We start from the raw sequence: 20,313 nt of genomic DNA on the forward strand, positions 1-20,313 counted from the left end.
AATGTGACCTGTAGTTCACTGGTGCTGAATAATAAGATCACATTCTAAAGATATGAAATGAATGTGACCTGTAGTTCACTGGTGCTGAATAATAAGATCACATTCTAAAGATATGAAATGAATGTGACCTGTAGTTCACTGGTGCTGAATAATAAGATCACATTCTAAAGATATGAAATGAATGTGACCTGTAGTTCACTGGTGCTGAATAATAAGATCACATTCTAAAGATATGAAATGAATGTGACCTGTAGTTCACTGGTGCTGAATAATAAGATCACATTCTAAAGATATGAAATGAATGTGACCTGTAGTTCACTGGTGCTGAATAATAAGATGACATTCTAAAGATATGAAATGAATGTGACCTGTAGTTCACTGGTGCTGAATAATAAGATCACATTCTAAAGATATGAAATGAATGTGACCTGTAGTTCACTGGTGCTGAATAATAAGATCACATTCTAAAGATATGAAATGAATGTGACCTGTAGTTCACTGGTGCTGAATAATAAGATCACATTCTAAAGATATGAAATGAATGTGACCTGTAGTTCACTGGTGCTGAATAATAAGATCACATTCTAAAGATATGAAATGAATGTGACCTGTAGTTCACTGGTGCTGAATAATAAGATCACATTCTAAAGATATGAAATGAATGTGACCTGTAGTTCACTGGTGCTGAATAATAAGATCACATTCTAAAGATATGAAATGAATGTGACCTGTAGTTCACTGGTGCTGAATAATAAGATCACATTCTAAAGATATGAAATGAATGTGACCTGTAGTTCACTGGTGCTGAATAATAAGATCACATTCTAAAGATATGAAATGAATGTGACCTGTAGTTCACTGGTGCTGAATAATAAGATCACATTCTAAAGATATGAAATGAATGTGACCTGTAATTCACTGGTGCTGAATAATAAGATCACATTCTAAAGATATGAAATGAATGTGACCTGTAGTTCACTGGTGCTGAATAATAAGATCACATTCTAAAGATATGAAATGAATGTGATCTGTAGTTCACTTGTGCTGAATAATAAGATCACATTCTAAAGATATGAAATGAATGTGACCTGTAGTTCACTGGTGCTGAATAATAAGATCACATTCTATAGATATGAAATGAATGTGACCTGTAGTTCACTGGTGCTGAATAATAAGATCACATTCTAAAGATATGAAATGAATGTGACCTGTAGTTCACTGGTGCTGAATAATAAGATCACATTCTAAAGATATGAAATGAATGTGACCTGTAGTTCACTTGTGCTGAATAATAAGATCACATTCTAAAGATATGAAATGAATGTGACCTGTAGTTCACTGGTGCTGAATAATAAGATCACATTCTATAGATATGAAATGAATGTGACCTGTAGTTCACTGGTGCTGAATAATAAGATCACATTCTAAAGATATTAAATGAATGTGACCTGTAGTTCACTGGTGCTGAATAATAAGATCACATTCTAAAGATATTAAATGAATGTGACCTGTAGTTCACTGGTGCTGAATAATAAGATCACATTCTAAAGATATGAAATGAATGTGACCTGTAGTTCACTGGTGCTGAATAATAAGATCACATTCTAAAGATATGAAATGAATGTGACCTGTAGTTCACTGGTGCTGAATAATAAGATCACATTCTAAAGATATGAAATGAATGTGACCTGTAGTTCACTGGTGCTGAATAATAAGATCACATTCTAAAGATATGAAATGAATGTGACCTGTAGTTCACTGGTGCTGAATAATAAGATCACATTCTAAAGATATGAAATGAATGTGACCTGTAGTTCACTGGTGCTGAATAATAAGATCACATTCTAAAGATATGAAATGAATGTGACCTGTAGTTCACTGGTGCTGAATAATAAGATCACATTCTAAAGATATGAAATGAATGTGACCTGTAGTTCACTGGTGCTGAATAATAAGATCACATTCTAAAGATATGAAATGAATGTGACCTGTAGTTCACTTGTGCTGAATAATAAGATCACATTCTAAAGATATGAAATGAATGTGACCTGTAGTTCACTGGTGCTGAATAATAAGATCACATTCTATAGATATGAAATGAATGTGACCTGTAGTTCACTGGTGCTGAATAATAAGATCACATTCTAAAGATATTAAATGAATGTGACCTGTAGTTCACTGGTGCTGAATAATAAGATCACATTCTAAAGATATGAAATGAATGTGACCTGTAGTTCACTGGTGCTGAATAATAAGATCACATTCTAAAGATATGAAATGAATGTGACCTGTAGTTCACTGGTGCTGAATAATAAGATCACATTCTAAAGATATGAAATGAATGTGACCTGTAGTTCACTGGTGCTGAATAATAAGATCACATTCTAAAGATATGAAATGAATGTGACCTGTAATTCACTGGTGCTGAATAATAAGATCACATTCTAAAGATATGAAATGAATGTGACCTGTAGTTCACTGGTGCTGAATAATAAGATCACATTCTAAAGATATTAAATGAATGTGACCTGTAGTTCACTGGTGCTGAATAATAAGATCACATTCTAAAGATATGAAATGAATGTGACCTGTAGTTTCACCATTTTGAATAATAAGATCACATTCTAAAGATATGAAATGAATGTGACCTGTAGTTCACTGGTGCTGAATAATAAGATCACATTCTAAAGATATGAAATTAATGTGACCTGTAGTTCACTGGTGCTGAATAATAAGATCACATTCTAAAGATATGAAATGAATGTGACCTGTAGTTCACAGGTGCTGAATAATAAGATCTGTGGAGGAAAACTATGGACTGTAAAATGTCAGGGACTTCCTGTGGAAAAACACAAGACATTAAAGAGCCTCTAGAAAGGTTTGAAAGCCTTGCTCTCCTTGGCTGTTCCTGTTAATGTACATTCACATGGAAATGATTTAGAAGAGGTACATGAGTGTGAACGTGTGTTTGTCTGTGCTGAGATTCAAACACGTTACCACTAGATCATTACACTAGATGTTTACGTTATACTTCCACCTCGACCAACCACCTCCTTTCAGTTATGCCTTAAATAACCATCTGTCTTATGTGACCATATCAAACGTAACTTATACTAATTTAAGTGTTCTGGATTTACGTTTACTAAGTTACATCTAGTCTAGTCATGTAACCTAACATAAACATATCATACTGTATAAATGGAGTGGCACAGATTTAAGTAAACTATAATGTGTTTTGCTTGGGTTATAGACCTCTCTATGTCATGTGGTCTGCACATCAGCCAGGCTTGGAATCCACAACCAAAACTTACCACCACAGTTCACACCCATGTTATCTGATTCTGAGCTCTATGCAACAGTTGTGTGCAGCGATGCAGTTGAACAGGTTCTTGTTCCAAGGAATAGAAAGAAGAAGGTAGTTTGATCACATCACAACAGTTTGATCACAGAACACTAGTACATTTATCAGACTGCAGTGCCTCAATAGGACCGATTCAACCAGGTAAATGGATCAGCTAGTTTGCTATTGAAATGTGTTATACTATATTATCCATTGTTATTGTATAATAAATGCTACAGCATTGCTTTCCAGGTTTCAAGTTGTGTTAGTCTTTCTATTTATGATGAATCTAATTGTCTTCAGGAATGAAGATGACTCAACTAGACTGTCTGTGTGTGATTCTTCTACATCTCCTACACACAGCAGGCTCTGGTACAGTAGAATACACATTTAATATCTCACTGCCTTTAATACCTCTGTGTGTGATTAATATGATCTCATTGTGTCTTTAGTCACTATTGTGGTCTTAAGGGTTCTACACAGTCTAATCAAACAGAGCTGAATGAGGTCCTTTTGCTCCTCTGTCTACATAGTTTTACTACTATTGTCCATCAGCTCCATGGTGTAAACTGTGGAGATCCCTTTAGGGTGCCTGGCCTAAGGAGATTTCCTCTCCTAGTCTCCTTTCCTTCATCTGCACTGGTGTGTGTGTGATTAATATTATCTCATTGTGTCTTTAGTTGCTTGTATAGTGTTAAGGTGCATAACCTAAGGTGGATTCCTCTCCTAGACTTAAAATGCTTCAAATTATTCTAGCAAAGTGATGATCTTAAGACACTACTTACCTAGCTCCATAGTGAGGTCATCTGTAAACATGTAGAGTATGAGCTCAATGACCTCAAAGTAACCTTAAAATGTTTTTGTACTTGAAGTCGGTAAATTAAAGAAAATGTTCCTTTTGTGGTTCTAATAATGTTATCAAAGTGATGATCTGAAGACAGTACTTACAGAAGCTCTCCTTGAAATTGTCTGTAAATTGTCTACGTGGAGTAGATGGAAGACAGTGAGAACATCATTAACATGAACATTAGAAGATGTTGTCTCTCTCTCTGGGACTCCTTGGTCAGGATTCAATCCAATGTGCAGTATATCGCAGGGCACTTCACAGCTGACAATGCACTTTTTAAAGGCATTTTCCACCAGCAATCACAGATATCACATTCATGGTAAACACTGCACATGTCGATTCATGTGTAAAATACCTTTAAAAGTCTATTATAGTGTGTGGTGTTATAATGCGCCTTGAGTTGAATCCCGGCCCTTGTCTCATACCACTGTTCCAACATCAGATGGAACATCTTAAAATGTGCTCAGCTACAAAAAATACTTTAACTGCTTCAAATAATTATTGCAAAGTGATGATCTGAAGACACTACTTACCACTTTCCTTCTTGAGGACATCTGTAAACATGTAGAGTAGATGCAAGACAGTGAGAACATCATTAACATGAACACTAGAAGATGTAGTCTCTCTCTGAGACTCCTTGTCTCATATCACTTCTCCAACGGCACAAATCCTATTTGAGTTCCACCACCTAAATGAGTCCCGTGTTCCTCTGTGAGACAACTTCTCCAATGAAGATATTCTACCCTCCCACCACTTCTTAATTTAATGAATGAAATGTGACTGGCCCATCAGTGATAGAGGTGTATCAGAGTTCATTTGACCTTTATTTAACCAGGTAGGCTAGTTGAGAACAAGTTCTCATTTGCAACTGCGACCTGGCCAAGATAAAGCATAGCAGCGTGAACAGACAACACAGAGTTACACATGGAGTAAACAATTAACAAGTCAATAACACAGTAGAAAAAAAGAGAGTCTATATACATTGTGTGCAAAAGGCATGAGGAGGTAGGCGAATAATTAAAATTTTGCAGATTAACACTGGAGTGATAAATGATCAGATGGTCGTGTACAGGTAGAGATATTGGTGTGCAAAAGAGCAGAAAAGTAAGTAAATATAAACAGTATGGGGAAGAGGTAGGTAAAATTGGGTGGGCTATTTACCGATAGACTATGTACAGCTGCAGCGATCGGTTAGCTGCTCAGATAGCAGATGTTTGAAGTTGGTGAGGGAGTTAAAAGTCTCCAACTTCAGCGATTTTGCAATTCGTTCCAGTTACAGGCAGCAGAGAACTGGAACGAAAGGCAGCCAAATGAGGTGTTGGCTTTAGGGATGATCAGTGGGATACACCTGCTGGAGCGCGTGCTTCGGGTGGGTGTTGCCATCGTGACCAGTGAACTGAGATAACCTATGAGTTCTGTTATACTCACAGACATAATTCAAACAGTTTTAGAAACTTCAGAGTGTTTTCTATCCAATAGTTATAATAATATGCATATATTAGCATATGGGACAGAGTAGGAGGCAGTTCACTATGGGCACGCAATTCATCCAAAGTGAAAATAATGCCCCCTATCCTCAACAAGTTTTCACTGACTTGCCTAGTTTAAATAAAGGTGTTCTCAACTAGCCTACCTGGTTAAAGAAAGGTGTTCTCAACTAGCCTACCTGGTTAAATAAAGGTGTTCTCAACTAGCCTACCTGGTTAAATAAAGGTGAAATAAAAAAAATACAAAACAGGGCAGGCAATCTTCCAAACAAGAAGTGAAATTCTGAAAGTTGACTCCAACATGGCGGTTACGTCTGAGCGCCGTCTCAGATTATTGCAATGTTAGGCTTTTTCCTTAACGTTTAAAACAAATCTGACACATCGGTTGCGTGTGTGTGTGTGTGTGTGTGTGTGTGTGTGTGTGTGTGTGTGTGTGTGTGTGTGTGTGTGTGTGTGTGTGTGTGTGTGTGTGTGTGTGTGTGTGTGTGTGTGTGTGTGTGTGTGTGTGTGTGTGATTGTGTGTGTGTGTATGTGTATGTGTGTGTGTGTGATTGTGTGTGTGTGTATGTGTATGTGTGTGTGTGTGTGTATGTGTATGTGTATGTGTGTGTGTGTGTGTGATATTTAGTTGCTTGTGTAGTGTTAAGGTGCATAACCTAAGGTGGATTCCTCTCCTCGTCTCCTTTCCTTCCTCTGCACTGATGTAAAAACTAAACTAATGGTGAATCCAACTCTTCTGTAGGCCTCCACCCTATTGTACTGCTATATATCCTGCAGTGTATAGTACTACTATATATACTACAGTGTCTAGAACTACTATATATACTACAGTGTATAGTACTACTATATATACTACAGTGTATAGTACTACTATATATCCTACAGTGTCTACTACTACTATATATACTACAGTGTCTAGTACTACTATATATACTACAGTGTATAGTACTACTATATATACTACAGTGTATAGTACTACTATATATACTACAGTGTCTAGTACTACTATATATCCTACAGTGTATAGTACTACTATATATACTACAGTGTCTAGAACTACTATATATAATACAGTGTCTAGTACTACTATATATACTACAGTGTCTAGTACTACTATATATACTACAGTGTATAGTACTACTATATATACTACAGTGTCTAGAACTACTATATATACTACAGTGTCTAGTACTACTATATATAATACAGTGTCTAGTACTACTATATATACTACAGTGTATAGTACTACTATATATAATACAGTGTCTAGTACTACTATATATACTACAGTGTATAGTACTACTATATATAATACAGTGTCTAGTACTACTATATATACTACAGTGTCTAGTACTACTATATATAATACAGTGTCTAGTACTACTATATATACTACAGTGTCTAGTACTACTATATATACTACAGTGTCTAGTACTACTATATATACTACAGTGTATTTCAGATCAGTGCAGATGAGAGAGGAATCCACTGTAAACTATTGAAACTGTTAATATGTCTGTTCTCTTCAGAGAGGTTTGAGGTTCTTGGTCCAACTGATTCCATTGTTGCCGTAGCTGGTGATGACATCATTCTGCCCTGTTACCTCAAACCCAACATCAGTGCTGAGGACATGACAGTGGACTGGCTGAACCTGGACTTCTTAGACGGTCGTGTCTTTCGTTACCAAAACCACAGAATCATACGAGATGATCAGATTCCCTACTATAGAGGAAGAACTTCACTGTTTGAAGAGGAACTCTGGAGGGGAAACACCTCTTTAAAACTGACCAGGGTACAAGGCACTGATGAGGGACATTACAAATGTTTAATTCAGTCAAAGAGCTGGTATGATGATTCCACTGTTCAAGTCCTCGTTAAAGGTGAGGTTTATTTTCATGTTTATGTAATAATCTAACTACAGTACAATGACATCACCTCTTTCCTTCATATTACTGGACACAGTATGTGTCTATGTTCACAGCCTGTCACCAGTTAACATCAGTCTGTCTGTGTGTCTGTAGCTGTAGGATCCAAGCCAGTGGTGTCCATTATGGGACACAGAGAGGGAGGGATGGGTCTGCTGTGTGAAACAGAAGGCTGGCACCCTGAGCCTGAGCTGGTGTGGCTGGACAGTAAAGGAGTCCATCTCTCTGCTGGTCCTCCTGAGACACACAGAGACTTAGATGGATTCTACACAGTCAAACGACATGTCATTGTCCAGGAGACTGACACCAACCACTTTACCTGCAGAGTCCAACAGAGCCGGATCAATGAGAAGATGGAGACAGAGATTCACCTTCCTAGTGAGTAACAACATATTATTATTTAGACATGAAACACTGGAGATATTGATGTGTTATTGTAAAGTATATGTTTTAACCAAAGGCTTTGAGACGACAATACAAAATATTAGTGTTTATTATGAGACAATCCACTGCTGTGTGGTAGCATTAGTACCCAACCCTGTTGTTGATGTGTGGTAGTATTAATACCCAACCCTGTTGTTGATGTGTGGTAGTATTAGTACCCAACCCTGTTGTTGATGTGTGGTAGTATTAGTACCCAACCCTGTTGTTGATGTGTGGTAGTATTAATACCCAACCCTGTTGTTGATGTGTGGTAGTATTAGTACCCAACCCTGTTGTTGATGTGTGGTAGTATTAGTACCCAACCCTGTCGTTGATGTGTGTGTTTTAGGTGAGTTGTTTTATTCAACCCCATGGAGAATGACCTTCATTTTGTTATGCTGTCTGGGAGCCATCACTGTGATTGGGTTATCTCTGGCTGTCTACTGCATATGTAATAAGAAAGGTAATGGACAGATTATATGAATGTTTAATTGTTAGAAAAAAATGTCTGCAATGTATTTTTTCAACCTCAACACATTCACAGTGGTTGTATTCTATGGATACAGGATAATATACTACACCTGCAGGTGATTAACATGTTAACACTGAGGACTGATTTTAACCATCAGGTGATTAACATGTTAACACTGATGACTGATTTTAACCTGCAGGTGATTAACATGTTGACACTGAGGACTGATTTTAACCATCAGGTGATTAACATGTTAACACTGAGGACTGATTTTAACCATCAGGTGATTAACATGTTAACACTGATGACTGATTTTAACCATCAGGTGATTAACATGTTAACACTGATGACTGATTTTAACCATCAGGTGATTAACATGTTAACACTGATGACTGATTTTAACCATCAGGTGATTAACATGTTAACACTGATGACTGATTTTAACCATCAGGTGATTAACATGTTAACACTGAGGACTGATTTTAACCATCAGGTGATTAACATGTTAACACTGATGACTGATTTTAACCATCAGGTGATTAACATGTTAACACTGAGGACTGATTTTAACCTGCAGGTGATTAACATGTTAACACTGATGACTGATTTTAACCATCAGGTGATTAACATGTTAACACTGAGGACTGATTTTAACCTGCAGGTGATTAACATGTTAACACTGATGACTGATTTTAACCATCAGGTGATTAACATGTTAACACTGAGGACTGATTTTAATCTGCAGGTGATTAACATGTTAACACTGACTGATTTTAATCTGCAGGTGATTAACATGTTAACACTGACTGATTTTAACCTGCAGGTGAATAACATGTTAACACTGAGGACTGATTTTAACCTGCAGGTGATTCTGTCAGAGTTCAGAGAGGTAGTCTCTGATACACCTGGATCACTGGTGGACCAGTCACATTAATGTTGATGTTCTAGAACAGGATGTGTTGAGACTGTGGAGGACCACTAAACTAGAGAGAGGTAGTCTCTGATACACCTGGATCACTGATGGACCTGTCACATTAATGTTGATGTTCTAGAACAGGATGTGTTGAGACTGTGGAGGACCACTAGACTAGAGAGAGGTCGTCTCTGATACACCTGGATCACTGATTGACCAGTCACATTAATGTTGATGTTCTAGAACAGGATGTGTTGAGACTGTAGAGGACCACTAGACTAGAGAGGGGTCGTCTCTGATACACCTGGATCACTGATTGACCAGTCACATTTAATGAATGAAATTAAGAAGTGGTGGTAGGGTAGAATATATTTGTCTCACAGAGGTAGTTGTCTCACAGAGGTAGTTGTCTCACAGAGGTAGTTGTCTCACAGAGGTAGTTGTCTCACAGAGGTATGCTGGTTGTCTCACAGAGGTATGCTGGTTGTCTCACAGAGGTACGCTGGTTGTCTCACAGGGGTAGTTGTCTTTCAGAGGTACGCTGGTTGTCTCACAGAGGTACGCTGGTTGTCTCTCAGAGGTACGCTGGTTGTCTCTCAGAGGTACGCTGGTTGTCTCTCAGAGGTACGCTGGTTGTCTCTCAGAGGTACGCTGGTTGTCTCTCAGAGGTACGCTGGTTGTCTCTCAGAGGTACGCTGGTTGTCTCTCAGAGGTACGCTGGTTGTCTCTCAGAGGTACGCTGGTTGTCTCTCAGAGGTACGCTGGTTGTCTCTCAGAGGTACGCTGGTTGTCTCTCAGAGTTACGCTGGTTGTCTCTCAGAGGTACGCTGGTTGTCTCTCAGAGGTACGCTGGTTGTCTCTCAGAGGTACGCTGGTTGTCTCTCAGAGGTACGCTGGTTGTCTCTCAGAGGTACGCTGGTTGTCTCACAGAGGTACGCTGGTTGTCTCACAGAGGTAGTTGACTCACAGAGGTTGTCTCACAGAGGTAGTTGTCTCACAGAGGTACGCTGGTTGTCTCACAGAGGTACACTGGTTGTCTCTCAGAGGTAGTTGTCTCACAGAGGTAATTGACTCACAGAGGTACGCTGGTTGTCTCACAGAGGTAGTTGTCTCACAGAGGTACGCTGGTTGTCTCACAGAGGTACGCTGGTTGTCTCACAGAGGTACGCTGGTTGTCTCACAGAGGTAGTTGTCTCACAGAGGTACGCTGGTTGTCTCACAGAGGTACGCTGGACTCATTTAGGTGGTGGAACTCAATTAGGATTTGTGACGTTAGAGAAGTGATATGAGACAAGGAGTCCCAGAGAGAGAGACTACATCTTCTAGTGTTCATGTCAATGATGTTCTCACTGTCTTCCATCTACTCTACATATTTACAGTTGACATCAAGAAGGAGAGGAGTAAGTAGTATTTTTAAATAATACTTTAAATACTAAGATGTAACTTCTAGTGAAGTAGAACACTTCATGTTGTACATATTAATGTTCCCTGAGTTTTATCTGATGTTAGATCATTGATATGAGACAAGGAGTCCCAGAGAGAGAGACAACATCTTCTAGTGTTCATGTTAATAATGTTCTCACTGTCTTCCATCTACTCTACATGTTTACAGATGACCTCAGGAAGGAGAAGGGTAAGTAGTGTCTTCAGATCATCTCTTTGCTAAATTTAATTAAACACTGTTTTTTTTAGCACAAAGGCATAATCGGTAGTTGCTACATCCATTTTTTGATTTATAAATTAATTATATGTACCCACTGATTCTTGAAGAATATAATTTATAAATGATTAAAGAGCTTAGTTTAATTGTTGTACCCCATCAGAACCCAAAATATAACCTTGTTTTATCTCAATGTTTGTAAACAAAGTAAATGCAAGCAGACACTATATAGCCTCAAAACATATTTAAAACTATAATGTATATACAGTATAATGGATGGTCAGTCCTTACATCCATAGTTCTATGAATTTGAGAGTGATATTATTTCTCCAACCCGTCCCTCAGCTTTTTACCAAAACAACAGTGGATCATGTTTTGTTATCGTTTCAACTTCTGATTGACCCCAGATGTTCCTTCTGATGTTAGAACAGTGGTATGAGACAAAGGCCGGGATTCAACTCAAGACGCATTATAACACCACACACTATAACAGACTTTTAAAGGTATTTTACACTTGAGTCGACATGTGCAGTGTTTACCATGAATGTGATCTCTGTGAAGGCCGGTGGAAAATGCCTTTAAAAAGTGCACTGTTAGATGTGAAGTGCCCTGCCGTTTATCACACATTGGATTGAATCCCGACCAAGGAGTCCCAGAGAGAGAGACTACATCTTCTAGTGTTCATGTTAATGATATTCTCACTGTCTTCCATCTGCTCTACATGTTTACAGGTGACCTCTGTAACCAGAATTGTAAGTAGTGTCTTCAGATCATCACTTCGATAACATTATTTGAACCACAAAAGTTACATTTTCTTTAATTTACCGACTTCAAGTACGAAAACGTTTTAAGAAGGTTATTTTGAGCTCATTGAAGATGTTAGTTCTGATGTTGGAACATTGGTATGAGACAAGGAGTCCCAGAGAGAGAGACTACATCTTCTAGTGTTCATGTTAATAATGTTCTCACTGTCTTCCATCTACTCTACATATTTACAGATGAACTCTGGGAGCAGAAATGTAAGTAGTGTCTTCAGATCTTCACTTTACTACAATTATGTGAAGCATGTTAAGTCTTTTTTTGTGGCTGAGCACATTGAAGATGTTCCTTCTGATGTTGGAACAGTGGTATGAGACAAGGGCCGGGATTCATTTCAAGACGCATTATGACACAGCACACTATAACAGACTTTTAAAGGTATTTTACACTTGAGTCGACATGTGCAGTGTTGACCATGAATGTGAAATGAAGGCCAGTGGAAAATGCCTTTAAAAACCTGCATTGTCAGCTGTGAAGTGCCCTGCTGTATAGTGCACATTGGATTGAATCCTGACCAAGGAGTCCCAGAGACAGACTACATCTTCTAATGTTCATGTTAATGATGTTAATGATGTCTTCCATCTACTCTATATGTTTACAGATTACCTCACTGAGAATCGAGGTAAGTACTGTCTTCAAATCATCACTTTGATAATGTTATTAGAACCACAAAAGTAACATTTTCTTTAATTTACCGACTTCAAGTACGAAAACGTTTTAAGAAGGTTATTTTGAGCTCATTGAAGATGTTAGTTCTGATGTTGGAACATTGATATGAGACAAGGAGTCCCAGAGAGAGAGACTACATCTTCTAGTGTTCATGTTAATAATGTTCTCACTGTCTTTCATCTACTCTACATGTTTACAGATGACCTCAGGAAGGAGAAGGGTAAGTAGTGTCCTCAGATCATCTCTTTGCAAGAATTATGTGAACCATTTTATAAAGGCTATTCGTAATCCAATTCAAAACTTACCTTGAGGCCACAGGTACGTGATGAACAGACAGTTTGAAACCTTTAACCCCATCAACACTTTGTACAGAGATAAGAGTCATATTGCTGAGAACCATGTCCCCAGAGACACATTTTCGTCTCGTGTTAATTTTTGTTACTCCTGCAACTCAGGAAGATACTCTTTGGTCCACCTCTTCCAGAACAAGTCTGACATACGCTGAGAGTACAAACCATTAGGAACACCTTCCTAATATTGTGTTGCAACCCCTTTTGCCCCAATTTGTTAGGGGATGGACTTTACAAGGTGTTGAAAGCATTCCCAAGGGATACCAGTCCATGTTGACTCCAACACTTGACTCATCTGACATCAATCTATAGACCTGTACCCCTTTCTTTTCTTTCCAAAATAATTGAGCGTGCTATCTCTGATTAACTCTCTCGTTATTGCTCTCAGAACAATCTTCTTGACCCTAACCAGTCAGGCTTCAGGCCGGGTCACTCAACCGAGACTGTTCTTCTTTGTGCCACGGAGGCTCTCCGTACTGACAAAGCAGACTCTCTCTCATCTATTCTCATCCTCCCAGATCTATCCACTGCCTTCGACACTGGGAACCATCAGTAGAGAGCATCTGGGTCTGCACCATGTTCTCTCACTACTGGTGTCACCCAGGGTTCTGTTCTAGTTTCTCTCCTCTTCTCTCTATACACCAAGTCACTTGGCTCATTCATATCATCACACCTCTCCATCACAATTGACAACTCCACAGTGTCGCACACCCAGAGTGCAAAGAACCTTGGCGTGAACCTAGACAACAACCTGTCGTTCTCTGAAAACATCAAAGCAGCGTCTCGCTACCGCAGGTTCATGCTCTACAACATCCATATGACCATACCTCACACAGGAAGCAGCACAGGTCCTAATCCAGGCACTTGTCATCTCCATTCTTGACTAATAGAAATCTCTGTTGGCTGGGCTCTCTGCTTGTGCCATGAAACCCCTGCAATTTATCCAGAATGCTACAGCCCGCCTGGTTTTCAACCTTCCCAAGTTCTCTCATGTCAACCCCTCCTTTGCACAATCCACTGGCTTCCAGTCAAATCTTGCGTCCACTACAAGATCATGGTGCTTGCCTACGTAGCAGCAAGAAGAACTGCCCCTCCCTTCTTTCAGGCTATGAGCAAACCCTACACCCCGTTCTCCCACCTCTGGTCTCTTGGCCCTTCCACCCCTGGGAGGGCAGCTCTCGCTCAGTCCAGTCCAAGCTCTCTCTGTCCTGGCACCCTAATGGTGGAACCATGAGTTTTATACACCAATGAGCGGAATGTTTCTTTAGAGACAGATTTTTGGTGTTATTTTTGTAGTAATAGGATTTCATTCATTCATTCAATTCAGCAGTGCAGGACAGTTTCTTTCATTGAAACTTAATTTGTTCTTTGATAAGTTGACAAAATTCTGCTTTTTTTAAAAGAGTTGGGTTTAAGCTCCATCTATATGTCCCTTGAACTCCATCTGGCATCCAAACAGAACGTGTGAGGGGAGAATGATCTGAGCTAGTTCTGGATAAATACTCAATTTACACAACTCTATGGGTTACCTGTGCTAATAGGAGAAAGATCATCAATCCAGGTATTAGAGTGCAGGTAGGAGTAGAATGAGTAATCCCCGTCTTGGGGGTGGAGCTATCTCCATGTGTCTTTCAAATGTAAGTCTTTCATAAATGATAGAGTGCATTTGGCTGACTTAGTCAATGAGGTTGCTTTAGTGGAGGATGTATTCAGAATCTGATCCAGACAAAAAATCAAGTTGCCCCAAACTAAGAGTGTTCCCTGAAATTCCGTTACCTTGGGTTATATTTCTTGAATAAAAATATGATAATCATAATTGGGTGCATATACATTAAGCAAGGTCCAAGATTCAGAATACATTCTGCCATGGACCACTATATAACGTCCCAGTAGATCAATATTTATTTTCGTTACACAGAAGGGTAAATTCTGATTAATCAACACAGCTACTCCCTGTGTCTTTGTGTTATATGAAGACCTGTCCTGCCAATCAAATCACATTTATTTATATAGCCCTTCGTACATCAGCTGATATCTCAAAGTGCTGTACAGAAACCCAGCCTAAAACCCCAAACAGCAAGCAATGCAGGTGTAGAAGCACAGTGGCTAGGAAAAACTCCCTAGAAAGGCCAAAACCTAGGAAGAAACCAGGCTATGTGGGGTGACCAGTCCTCTTCTGGCTGTGCCGGGTGGAGATTATAACAGAACATGGCCAAGATGTTCAAATGTTCATAAATGACCAGCATGGTCAAATAATAATAATCACAGGCAGAACAGTTGAAACTGGAGCAGCAGCACGGCCAGGTGGACTGGGGACAGCAAGGAGTCATCATGTCAGGTAGTCCTAGAGCTCAGGTCCTCCGAGAGAGAGAAAGAAAGAGAGAAAAAGAGAGATTAGAGAGAGCATACTTAAATTCACACAGGACACCGGATAGGACAGGAGAATTACTCCAGATATATCAGACTGACCCTAGCCCCCCGACACATAAACTACTGCAGCATAAATACTGGAGGCTGAGATAGGAGGGGTCAGGAGACACTGTGGCCCCATCCGATGTCACCCCCGGACAGGGCCAAACAGGAAGGATATAACTCCACCCACTTTGCCAAAGCACAGCCCCCACACCACTAGAGGGATATCTTCAACCACCAACTTACCATCTTGAGACGAGGCCGAGTATAGCCCACAAAGATTTCCGCCACAGCACAACCCAAGGGGGGGCGCCAACCCAGACAGGAAGATCACATCAGTGACTCAACCCACTCAAGTGGCGCACCCCTCCTAGGGACAGTATGAAAGAGCCCTAGTAAGCCAGTGACTCATCCCCTGTAATAGGGTTAGAGGCAGAGAATCCCAGTGGAAAGAGGGGAACCGGCCAGGCAGAGACAGCAAGGGCGGTTCGTTGCTCCAGAGCCTTTCCGTTCACCTTCACGCTCCTGGGCCAGACTACAGTCAATCATATGACCCACTGAAGAGTTGAGTCTTCAGTAAAGACTTAAAGGTTGAGACCGAGTTTGCGTCTCTCACATGGGTAGGCAGACCATTCCATAAAAATGGAGCTCTAGGTATGTATGGCAGGACCAAATCAGGACCAAATCAGAGAGATAGGTAGGAGCAAACCCATGTAATGCTTTGTAGGTTAGCAGTAAAACCTTGAAATCAGCCCTTGCCTTGACAGGAAGCCAGTGTAGGGAGGCTAGCACTGGAGTAATATGATCACATTTTTTGGTTCTAGTCAGGATTCTAGCAGCCGTATTTAGCACTAACTGAAGTTTATTTAGTGCTTTATCCGGGTAGCGGGAAAGTAGAGCATTGCAGTAGTCTAACCTAGAAGTGACAAAAGCATGGATTCATTTTTCTGCTTTTGGCCTCTGCATACCCTCTGTCAGCCTCCATATGTTGGTAAATGTGGACTAGATCTCTGGCTAATCTGACCATAACTATCCTCCTTAATCCTGTTTACAAGTAAAAACTCAACCAGGAAGTACCAGTGAAACGCTCAATTCGGAAGTGGTGAGGAGTTTACCACATCAGTCACCTGCTTCATTAAAGTGCATCGATGACATCGTTCCCACAGTGGCTGTACATACATGTCCCAACCAGAAGCCATGGATTACAGGCAGCATCCGCACTGAGCAGAAGGCTGCCGCTTTCAAGGAGCAGGACACAAACCCAGACGCTTAGAATAAATCATGTTATTCCCTCCGATGAATCATCAAACAGGCAAAGCATCAATACAGGAGTAAGATCAAATCCTACTGCACAAGCTCTGACACTTGTCGGATGTAGCAGGTCTCGCAAACTATCACAGATTAGAAAGGGAAACGCAGCCACAAGCTGCCCAGTGACACGAGCCTAGCAGATGAGCTAAATGCCGTCTACGCTCCGGTCGAGGGAAGAAACACTAAACCATGAGTTCCGGGCGGCTGTGTGACCACGCTCTCGGTAGCCAATGTGTGTGAGACCTTTAAACAGGTTCTTCACTCACAAAGCCGCAGGGTCAGACGGATTTGCAGGACTCGTACTCAGAGCATGCACTGACCAGCTGGCAAGTGTCTTTACTGACATTTTCAACCTTTCCCTGACCCAGTCTGTAATACCAACATATTTCAAGCAGACCACCATAGTCCCTGTGTCCAACAACACCTAGGTAACCTGTCTAAATGACTATTGCCGCTTAGCACTCACATCAATATCCTTGAAATGCTTTGAAAGGCTGATCATGGCTCACATCAACACCATCATTCAAGACACCCTGGACCCACCCCAATTCACATACCACCCCAACAGATCCACAGATTACACAATCTCTATTGCACTCTACACTACCCTTTCCCGCCTGGACAAAAGGAACACCTACGTGAGAATGCTGTTCATTGACTACAGCTCAGCATTCAACACCATTGTGCCCTCCAAGTTCATCACTAAGCTAAGGACCCTGGGACTGAACACCTCTCTCCGCAACTGTATCCTGGACTTGCTGATGGGTCGACCCAAGGTGGTGAGGGTAGACAACAATACATCCGCCATGCTGACCCTCAACATGGGGGCCCCTCAGGGGTGCGTACTTAGTCCTCTCGGGTACTCCCTGTTCACCCATGACTGCATGGCCACTTAGAACTCCAACACCATCATTAAGTTTGCAGACGGTGGTAGGCCTGATCACTGAAAACAATGAGACAGCCTTGGGGAGGAGGTCAGATACCTGGCAGTGTGATGACAGGACAACAACCTCTCCCTCAACGTCAGTAAGACAAAGGAGCTGAGCCAAGATTTGATTTGAGTTGCCCCATGGTGAATTTCTCCAAAAGGTACAGCCTGTCTTTGCTGTTCTCGCCCGGTCTTCGATAGCATGTTCAAAGCCATGCACACAGAACCTGTAGTCTAGTGGTTCACCCTTAAACACGGGTACAAATATATGTAGTCTAGTGGGTCACCCAGTGGTACACTAAGAGGTGGTAATTAGGACAAAATTTTGTTACCTTACCAGAATTTCAGTGATAGCATTTTGGTGTAGCAGAATGTTGACAATACTGCCCATGTTGTCAGCTCCACTCTGGTCTGGGTTGAAAGGCCTTCCTCCCCTCGTTGGAAGTTACAGCTGCCTCTTTTGGTCTTACAACAGGCTCTACTGTGTGTGAGTTGACCTATGATGAACAGTGCTGTATGTGGTGGTAGTCCTTAGTTATAACACAGTATATTGACCCTGGCCCTGTGCAGTATGAACAGACATGGTGAACAATGGGGATCCCAGGTCAGCCATGATGTGTGACTGTGTGGTATGTGACAACCTGAGTGGTGGTGGGCACCATTTTGCTTTGAGTAACCTTCCCCATGGTATCTTCAGACCTTCCCATTGCATTCAGGCATCGTTAATTAAATCATCTGATTGTTTCCCCCCATTCCTTGAGTGGCTTCCTACACTTGGAATACATTCATCTTAGCACTGTTAGCCAATATTTCAGCTTCAAGCTCCAAACATTTCTTTTGTGCCTTGAGTTGAGCCTCCTGTTTCTCCAGTGCTTGTTTACTATTCAATGCTTCAGCTTTAACCAGTAAGGCTTCCCTTTCAGCCTTCAAATAGAGCCTGGTAGAAGATGTGATGGATTGTCATGAGTGCCTGCTGTGTTGTGATCTATTTACATGTTCTGATGAGACATTGGAGAAACTTGGCTGGACCTCCTCATCAGTTTTTTTTAGCCATTGTTTATTACTGTGCTTCTTCCATCCATGTGTCCAAAATGGTTGCAAAACGATCCAGTGTTGCTGCGTTTGGGCCATAATGTTCAACATTACACTTGCCTTCTCAGCAGATAACAAAGCCTTTATGGACTCATTGAGATCAGGCACCAACTTAACCAACTTTGAGTAATCTTTGTGTCAGCAAAGATTTCAACATTTCCATCATCTCCCATAAGTTGTGTGATCTCATTTATCTTTTAGTAAGTGCACCCAACTTAGCACTTCTCGATCATTTTAAAAGTTTTGCAATGTTTCCATTGGATCCATTGGAAAGGCAGGTAAGAGCACTGAACATCAAATCCCATTCAATTCCATTGATTTGCAACCATCAGCACGGTATGAACACATTTTAGCACGGCATAGGTTAATGAATGAGCCAAAAATGAAGTCATCACAACTCAGACACAGCAGCCAATAAGCAAAGCGTCCTCTTTTTGCCGCTCCACAATGTGTTCTTGTCTCAGCGCGCAAATCCAACAACAAAAGACACACACGATTCCAAGCTACATGAGCGATCGATTCCAAGCTTACAAGTTCCACAAATTCATTCAACACACAGAACAGAACCAAAACGGAAGAACAAGCACACTTTTCTCCCCTTTATTCACAGTGAATAGCTCAAATCAAACAGTCACAGAGCTTCAATAGCATCAGTCACTTCTAACACAGTCACTGGTAAGTATTAAGGCTTTGTTACCTACTGTATATGATGGCTTATAAATGTTAGCTTTGTCAATGGAGTTGAGTGGTGATGAGTGGCTGTGGACTGTACCTCCGACTATCAGTCGATACTTGTAAAAATGTCCATTCTTAAACTCTTACCGTGAACCTGTTTGTCCTGTGTAATTGTGTGCCTTTCTTTGTTTGCTGAAATCTGTAGTTTATTAAAGTAGCATTTTAGGTGACCTCTGCCAAAGGAATTGTTGTGTGAAGGAGCATCATCACCCATCATTGTACAGCTGATTTAAAAAAAATTGGGGCAGTGAACGCCTAGAATTAAATGTTTAATGAAAAACTATGGATTTCCAGTCCAACTGACAACGCTATAACAATCATGACAAGGATAAGACCAGCTACACAGTATGTAATACATACAGTTAAATAATGGATATGTATAAGACCAGCTACACAGTATGTAATACATACAGTTAAATAATGGATATGTATAAGACCAGCTACACAGTATGTAATACATACAGTTAAATAATGGATATGTATAAGACCAGCTACACAGTATGTAATACATACAGTTAAATAATGGATATGTATAAGACCAGCTACACAGTATGTAATACATACAGTTAAATAATGGATATGTATAAGACCAGCTACACAGTACGTAATACATACAGTTAAATAATAGATATGTATAAGACCAGCTACACAGTACGTAATACATACAGTTAAATAATGGATATGTATAAGACCAGCTACACAGTACGTAATACATACAGTTAAATAATGGATATGTATAAGACCAGCTACACAGTATGTAATACATACAGTTAAATAATGGATATGTATAAGACCAGCTACACAGTACGTAATACATACAGTTAAATAATAGATATGTATAAGACCAGCTACACAGTACGTAATACATACAGTTAAATAATGGATATGTATAAGACCAGCTACACAGTACGTAATACATACAGTTAAATA

General features: G+C 40.2%; 1 protein-coding gene across 1 annotated transcript; it reads left to right on the plus strand.

Annotated features, from left to right (window-relative positions):
- Nucleotides 1–2,708: 2,708 nt before the first annotated feature.
- On the plus strand, nucleotides 2,709–13,060 carry LOC124017348 (butyrophilin subfamily 2 member A1-like). Its single transcript, XM_046332601.1, has 12 exons — nucleotides 2,709–3,502; nucleotides 3,644–3,712; nucleotides 7,204–7,554; nucleotides 7,696–7,977; nucleotides 8,372–8,485; nucleotides 10,787–10,807; nucleotides 11,020–11,040; nucleotides 11,799–11,819; nucleotides 12,066–12,086; nucleotides 12,488–12,508; nucleotides 12,755–12,775; nucleotides 13,011–13,060. Exons 2-12 carry the CDS (start codon nucleotides 3,646–3,648, stop codon nucleotides 13,058–13,060), a joined length of 990 nt encoding a protein of 329 aa, XP_046188557.1. The 5' UTR covers nucleotides 2,709–3,502; nucleotides 3,644–3,645.
- Nucleotides 13,061–20,313: the final 7,253 nt, after the last annotated feature.

This window comes from Oncorhynchus gorbuscha, unplaced genomic scaffold, assembly GCF_021184085.1.
Source record: "Oncorhynchus gorbuscha isolate QuinsamMale2020 ecotype Even-year unplaced genomic scaffold, OgorEven_v1.0 Un_scaffold_1902, whole genome shotgun sequence".
Classification (NCBI taxonomy): Eukaryota; Metazoa; Chordata; class Actinopteri; order Salmoniformes; family Salmonidae; genus Oncorhynchus; species Oncorhynchus gorbuscha.

What these genes read in the sequence shown, in the direction of transcription:
- LOC124017348 (XM_046332601.1), top strand. Translation starts at nt 3,646, where the DNA reads ATGAAGATGACTCAACTAGACTGTCTGTGTGTGATTCTTCTACATCTC. An exon ending in GACAGAGATTCACCTTCCTA is followed by an intron (nt 7,978 to 8,371) that starts GTGAGTAACAAC and finishes TGTGTGTTTTAG; the next exon opens with GTGAGTTGTTTTATTCAACC. An exon ending in TGACCTCTGTAACCAGAATT is followed by an intron (nt 11,820 to 12,065) that starts GTAAGTAGTGTC and finishes ACATATTTACAG; the next exon opens with ATGAACTCTGGGAGCAGAAA.